Genomic DNA, 7,881 nt, shown 5'->3' with positions numbered 1-7,881 from the left:
CAGTCAAAGGCTTGAGTGCAAAGAAAATCCTTGTTTTCACCTACCCCGTGTCCCCGCCCACAGCTCTGTATTTAGTTGTGAGTATTTGAAAAAACGAAAGCTCCAGGTGATACGTGTAGGCTTCTAAAATATCTCGGAGCCACTTTTTGAAAAACAGAAACATGTAAACGAACATTCGATACTTGGAATGTCACTATGAAGAGGCGGGGCTTATCAGTTCTGCAGTTTTGAACAGAAAGTCAGAGGACCGGTTTCTATTATTAAGCTGTTTTGTGTCAATACTGCTGTTTACAATGAACACAATTATATGTTATAGTGCAATAACAAGTACCTTAAAAAAAAACATAATACATCTCCTTTAACAGCTTTTTTTCCTATTATTTTAACGCAATAACATGTTTTGTTTTTTTAAAGATTAGACATTTTCATGTTTTTATTTTAGAAGAGTTACAAGACATTTTTGAACCCTATGCATAGAAGTGGGCGGGGAAAGGGTCATTTTTGAGCACTCAAGTCTCAAATGCAGGTTTACTCAAACGAATGAATCAAAATACCACTTTGAGTAAACTAATGAGAGAAGACTTTTATAACATGATTAAAAGTTTGCATATGTCCCTTTTTAACACATTTCTGAAGAAGTGACGTTTGAGTTTGTCCAACCAACGTATTATTGGGCTACAATAGAAAATGGATTTGCATAATTGGTCAAATATGCACAAAAAACACCAGGCTTTGGTAGGTGCCGCACTTGCCAGATTTCAAAGTTCTTTCCTCATTTGATGGCGTCACTTCTCAGTCCAGTTAGTTTTGTGGGAGTAATGCAGTTACCCATGTGAATATTCCCCATTATGAAAGGCAGACTAAGTTATACTCATGCCTACGGTAACATAGATCCATGGGTTAGACTGGTACTTGCTGCCCTCATGTGGCTTTGAAAAGTAACTGCAGGTTTATAATTTTCCCATTTGGAAGAATGGGCAGCTCATAATTGGCCGCCCCTGGTCAGGCGAGCATTTAGAACCCCATTTCAGGTGCGTTCAATAATGACAGTAAACTCATTTAAAGGTCTACCCCCTTTTTGAACACAGATCCAAGCATTAACAGATTTTCCTCACACCTTGTGAACTGCATCATTTTAGGTATCAATTTTATTTCTTGCATTAGTAGGATAAAAAACTGTTCCAAAAGGTGCCATTGGCATAGAATATTCTGTCCTGTCAGACCAGAGTGCAGAAATACCTACCCAACCTACCATAGGCCTAATGGACATGAATGTTTGGAGTGGAAAGACAAATTTCCCCACACTGTCACTTTAAGAACACTTTTCTGTCCAAATTGTCTATTTGCATCCATTTATCAGAACCTTGTTTTATAAATGCCTTAAGTGTGTCATTTTCTCAGACCATGGCAAGTCAGATTGTGCAGAAGATAATGCAACATTTGAGGTCGATAGTGTAATGGGTGAATCAGGAGTTAACAGCCGTCATATCCAACAGCTCAACAGTTAGTTTCAGAGAAAGTTGTTTTTCCTCTTTACCAGGCAACATTAAGTGCTCTGGGCCCAAGAGAAGGATCCAGGCTGAACACTCCAGCCCTTGAGCGGTGCATTAGCAGCCGTTACTGCAGCTCTTCTGGCTGAGGGGAGGTCAACTCTCTGAAGAGTGTGCAAGCGAAACAAAGGGCCCAGAAAGGTCACGCTGGACAGAGGTCTCCATGGGCAAAAAGCCACCACTTCTACAACTTGCCAACAGTAGTCAGGCCACAGGGGACCTTTGCAACATGGATGATGAGGACTCAAAAACATATTCCAAGTTACCCATGCCATTGTTTTGTACTAACATGCACAGCTTGTGCCACATAAATATTCCATAAATCACCAAAATAATCCAAATACATTAATAAACTAGAGGCCAGCAGCTTTCCTTGGTTGTTTTTATTTGCAGTTTGTACATGTTAGAAAAAGAATCCAAGGATTTTGCCTCCTGTGTGTTTCCGTCTGGCCTCTTCGTGATCCATGATGCCAGCTGAGGTGGTCAGCACAATGTATCTGTGGAAACAAAGTGAGGTCACTCACATGTTCAACATTTATACTAGTAAAGAAATTACAAAAACTACAGAGATGCAGGAAACCCCAATGTCAATCAAATCTGTGATAAGCGACAAGCTCAAATAAGATGCATACAAAAACTCTACTTTCTCAATTGAAGCCCGTCACATTCATATGTCCTACTGTGCAACTTTCATCCTGGTTAAAAAGTGGAAATGCTAATCTAGAGCCTCAATGATATGATCTATTTTGGAAAATGATCCAGAATTTTCAGTCTACTCTTCTTCCTGCCATGGATGTACAAGGACGGAACTTGTTAGAAAAAGACAGGCCTTAAATGCGTTATGGGCAAGACAATAAATTTAATCTAGTCGGACTTTAACAAGGGGGGCAGACAACCAGAATATTAGTTTGTACAAACACTGCTCTAAAATTAGCCAATTGGAGTTTAAGAATTGTTTTCCTTCCTGCGCTTATGGGTCATGTCACATTTGTCTGATACTTAACACACAAAATTAAAGACAAGTTTTAGCACATTTGTTTAATACTGGCAATACTCTTTATAATAATAAAAGGGGGGGTTTGTTGTCAGCATCACCCATCCCTACTAGGGCTAAGTGCTAATGTGCAATTAAATGAAGTTTTGAGCATTAACATGATCATAGTGATAGAATGTTTTGCCCCATAACTCAAGTTAAAACACTGCCAATGGAGGGGGACAGGAGTATAACACTTGTAATTCTGCCATTACTGCATGAAGTATCCTCAGACAGTTGGAAAGTACTTATCCTCGGTTCTGTTTGCCTTCAGAGTTTTAATGAATTACTAGTCCATAAAAGTCAATGTTTATTAGGAGCAGAACATCTGAACTCCTCATGCTAGAAACACGTGTCGCCCGTCAAAACCACTCGCCATGAGTCTGTCTAAGAAAGGAATACATTTAGTTCTGCTGCTACACGGTGGTCTTTTCTTTCCCATATGGCTTAACACAACACCATACTGTACAGTATATGAACCTTTCTAACATCACCCTCTAGTTTGTTATTAGGAACTCTTGTGTCAACATCGCACAAAATTGATTGAAATTGAATGACCAACTATGAGTGCCGTAATGCAAAAGGCAAGTTTAAGTTGACCAAGTCTCACCTTCCAACTTCTTCATTGCTTAATCATGTGCAATGGTGAAAATTACTGTATAAAAACATTGTACAAATAGCACATTTAATGTTTTAAGCGCTCCCATTTTACTTCACAGCTGAAACTAGGGACTGGCCTTTATATTTTCTGGTGACTGACAAGTCTTACCATTATTGCTCCATTTAAAAAAAATTAAAAAAAGTAAAGAGAACCTAGTTTCAGCATTTAGCTGATGTCAAGCACTCTGTATAGTGTGCAAAGGGCCAGTTCTATAGACAAATATACACACAATGAGACACTTTTGGCCCGCGGGTTGCATATTGCTTAGCAGTAAGCTTTCACAAAGTTAGAGGAATGTGACATTTGTGGCAAACTTATTTCTCACTCATGGCACAGGACGATAAATACATCTGAACAAGTGCAGCTTTGTTTGTGTACAAGTTTCTCCATGACCTAGCACCAAAGTACATCTTGGGCATGTTAGTGCCATATGAACCATCTCAGACTGAGGACCTCAGGAACCGGCCTCCTGCTGGTGCCAGAATCAGGACTAAACATAGGGAATCTGCCTTTCAGTTTGATGCAGCTAAAATCTGAAACAGTCAAGATGTGAGACAGGCTTCTACTCTGCCAATGTTCAAATCTAAGCTAAAACTGTTTAGCTATGCATATGACAAAGGATTTTTCTTTGCATTTTTTTCTTCTTAAACTTTTTATTTCTGTACTTTTAATGAATTTGTTCCTGTTGTGTGAAGCACTGAGTTGCCTTGTGTATGAAATGTGCTCTACAAATAAACTTGCCTTGCCCCTGAACACACACGTCACCACTTCTAGTGAACACTTCAGCATTTGACGAGGCAGTGCATCATGACATCTAATAAGAAAAGATGCCACGCTGACCTGACACAGGCACAGCGCTGAATAAGGAGACAAGGAGTATGCGCTTGTGAATACAAGGCATTAAAAGTACAACTTGAGGCAAAAGCATTTTGGGCATTAAAAACACCCCCTTCACGAAGGCTCATTCTTATTTCAATAAAATTAAAGGCAGAAGTATCACTACCAAGTAGGACTGTGCAATCAACTCATAATTGTGCCAGACAATTAGAAAAATGGCAAAATATAGGTGATGAATAAATAATGGCATGTTTTAACCGCACATCTTCATAGTGCGTATGACATGTTTTACAATTTTTTAATGTTGACTTTATTTGGTGCGTTTATACCTCTTGTACACAATTTTTTCCCCCACACCAATCAAGTAGGCATTTGTGGAGAAAACTTTGTAGGAAAAGTGACACTAGGGTCACTCATTTCAGTCAATGTGTGCATAATTTACAAACTTGACTCATTTTTGTCAAATAAATTATTTTTTGACTATGAGTTTTTGCCCAGTGTTTTGTGTAATTTCCTAGTGATGTCAATTACAAACAGGAAGCGAAATAAAGCTTAAAAGTTGCTATTCTGCGATACATGTTTTATCATTTTTAGCAAAATTCAAAACATATCTTAATTGCATTTTAGTTCAATGAGTCATCCAACCTGTCATGGGCACTTAAAGCTGTGATGCGGCTTGTGCAGGACAAGCTGCTGCTGAGAATCCTTTCTGTTCTCTGGTTTAGAGCCGTCCACATCCGGAATATCCATCAAGGACTTCAGAGGCTTGAATTTGTTCACATTTAAGTTTTCAGTAATTACACGTAATACGCGGCAGGGCAAGTTCAGCCGCTTTGTTAACCTTTTCTTCTAAAAAAAAAATAAATAATCCGTTTCTAAACTAATGCCATGCTGTATCCACACAGAGGAATGCAGGCTTTTTACATCAGTTTGTCTTAAAGCTAATGGTGTGAGGCGATGCTAGCAGAGCCAAGCTGGACAGGAGCTAATGTTATCCACCTGCTTTAAACCAGTCAATGTCACAAACCAGGTGCTCTTAATCAGGGCTCCATTAGTCAGGTTAGTTAAGTAAATGAGGTCACATTTTCTTCCAAAAATAAACATATAGGCCAAAAAATGTCAAAAAGCAAAAAGAGTCAAACACGTTGTAGTAGTAGTAGTATAACATGTAGATTAATGACATTTCCCTGACTTTCTGCTAAAGCGTTAATTTAAAAATAAATCAAGTGGCTGCAATAAAACCACTGGGGGAAATCCTGAGGGGTTAATCAAAGTACGAATGACACGATTGACTTCATTAAAGACATCACAACTCCTTTACCGTGTAATTCTACATTCCAGGCCCCAATATTAATGTGCACCTTTTCATTTTCAGTAACATTTATGAAATGTAGTCATGCCTTTTCAGCCCTGAGGTTCCACACTAAATTATCTCACCACGCAAATGTAAGCAGTTTACCACAGAATGAATAAACCATCAAAAGCAGACACCAACTAGTTTAAATGTTAAAATATTGTGATTCTCACCCAAACTGTCTTGAGGGGAGTAGGTTGTTCTGCCACTTCTCCAGATCTTTCAGCTGAAGATCAAAACGTGGGCTGATCACGCCACACTGGGGAAACGGCAAAAGCAAAAATTAATTTTAGTCACTTTAAAATGAAGAGTATAAATTTGAGGCAGATAGTTTTACCTTATTCAGTCTGCCTGTGAGATTGACGACTATTTTCCCGGCTCTGTGGTCGTCGATGATCTCAAACTCACCAATGTAACCTAGAACACAGCAATTTTAACAATCTGTCATTGGACAACGACAATGTCACAAATGCTACTCACCGTGCTTCATCATGACGGTTAGGAAGCGCACAATGACCTTAGAGCAAGGCCTGATGAGGACCTGACGTTTCCCACGTTTTTCTGCATTGTTGATGCTTTTCAAGGCATCTGCCAGAACGTTCATGCGCACCATGATGCCTACAGAAAGGGCAAAGTCAATTACTCAACTGTATTTGCTGTATCATTTGTGTAATTTTGTAATCAGCAGAATGACACATTGGTACATTTACGTGCCCAGAATAGCACAACATACATTTTAAATAGAAATTAATGGATTTAAAGAATAAAACGATTTTGGGACGTCAAAGTAAAAATAGGTTTTAAATCACTTTGCCACATTAGTCTTTCACAATGTTCCTTATCAAAACCTGCACACGAGTTACTCATCAGAAATCGGACTACTCACATCAGACGTGACTGTTTAGATACTATAGATTTTAGGTGTGCATCACAGGCACCAATACTTTCTACACCACGGTTACAAGTAGCTGTGCTGAGTGAGAGCCCTCGACAGGTAAGTGTTACATCTAGCAGCACTCCCGCAACTTAGTATCAGAAATACTTTTCACTTAACAGTCCCACAGAGTACTCTGAGCTTATAAGACAATAACCAGGCTCCACAGTGTGCCCAAACGTAAAGCATGGCTCTCCTGGGGAACGGTAGCTCCACTTAGCATTTCAGCTAACGCGATACGAACAGAACACCAAAAAGCCCGGACAGCATAAGAGTCTAACAATAAACAAAACCTTTCCCGATCAGTGTTTTTCGTACGTCACATGAATTACATCTTCCGGCACGAATTATACGAACTCCAAATGCCCGTACCCGTGGAGGCGGCTTGAACGCACCGATTGAGGGGCCGAGAGAGGAGGCGGAGGGAAATGTGTAGTTTACTCGGCAATCACGTCAATATTGAGACAATAATCACCCACGAGGATTACACGACGTGTGGATGATAATTATAGCCCCTTCATGTGCGGGATAATGAAATGATGCTTGAGATATTTGGGAGATTGTGAGAAGGAGTGCAAAACGACATCTTACCGGTTCTGCAATATGGCGGAAAGAGGAAGTGGAAAGAATCCGCAATGCATTATGGGAAACGGCCTGAGACCCTTTTCTATGCGAGATCGCCATAAAAATGAGTAAAATAGACACGGCTTTAAACGTGTTTATGTGATCACAGTAAGGCTATCTTTACTTTTCATTTGACTAATTAAAGACCTTTCTTCTTTACTTTGTTATTTTACTGAGCTAGAACAGTAAGTAGGGCCTATATTCATTAGGATGAGCAAGTCATTATCTGTAATGTCATTGTTACTGGATACTTGATTTGCTTACTGGGAAACAGACTATGTGGAAAAAACAATGCTTCTGTTAATTAATAGGCAAGCATTTTCATTTGTGATTATTAAAGTGGTTGTCTGCTTTTTCCATGTGTTTATCGAAAATAGTTTGAAAATAATTATTGGGGGCCCTGTGAGATTTATTAGTTTACAAGTGAATCCACTGGTCCATATTCACCTGCCGCCAATCAAACATAGATCTGAGTGTCGTTCGTATAATTGTGATAAGACACATTTTCGCTGCGTATCAACTGACCTAACGGCAGCATGAGAGGTTGAACAGAAGGGGACCCAGGATTGACCCTTGGGGCACCCCACAGGTCAGGGGCATTTTAACTAAGTTCTTCCTGTCTTCCAGATACGTCCTTAACCAATTTAGGGCAGTGCCAGTGATGCCCCCACCCTGTCCTCTGGTCTCTGTAAGAGGATCTCATGATTGACAGTGTTATTGTCAAGCCATGTTTCAGTTAAAAACACAAAATCAACATGAAATGATTAATTAAGAATGATTTGTTACATAAGGATCTGATATTTAGCACAGCAAATTTCAGACTAGTTTCAGCGGGACGGGGCATTATCTTTTCACGGGGAATATGAATTAAATTTCTCTGATTGGGCA

The 7,881-nt window shown here is 39.5% G+C and overlaps 1 protein-coding gene across 1 annotated transcript; it reads right to left on the bottom strand.

Annotated features, from left to right (window-relative positions):
* Nucleotides 1-1,918: 1,918 nt before the first annotated feature.
* Nucleotides 1,919-7,035, bottom strand: rps15a (ribosomal protein S15a). Its single transcript, XM_072463369.1, has 5 exons — nucleotides 6,961-7,035; nucleotides 5,916-6,053; nucleotides 5,773-5,852; nucleotides 5,609-5,694; nucleotides 1,919-2,047 (listed from the first exon to the last, which is right to left on the bottom strand). The coding sequence occupies exons 2-5, from the start codon at nucleotides 6,046-6,048 to the stop codon at nucleotides 1,954-1,956; spliced, it is 393 nt and encodes a 130-aa protein (XP_072319470.1). The 5' UTR covers nucleotides 6,049-6,053; nucleotides 6,961-7,035; the 3' UTR covers nucleotides 1,919-1,953.
* Nucleotides 7,036-7,881: the final 846 nt, after the last annotated feature.

The sequence above is a fragment of the Eucyclogobius newberryi genome, unplaced genomic scaffold (assembly GCF_026437365.1).
Source record: "Eucyclogobius newberryi isolate DKJ021-1_F unplaced genomic scaffold, fEucNew1.0.hap1 SCAF_4, whole genome shotgun sequence".
NCBI classification, from domain to species: Eukaryota; Metazoa; Chordata; class Actinopteri; order Gobiiformes; family Gobiidae; genus Eucyclogobius; species Eucyclogobius newberryi.
Note: the sequence above shows the minus strand (reverse complement) of the source record. Positions and strands in the feature narration are given on the sequence as shown.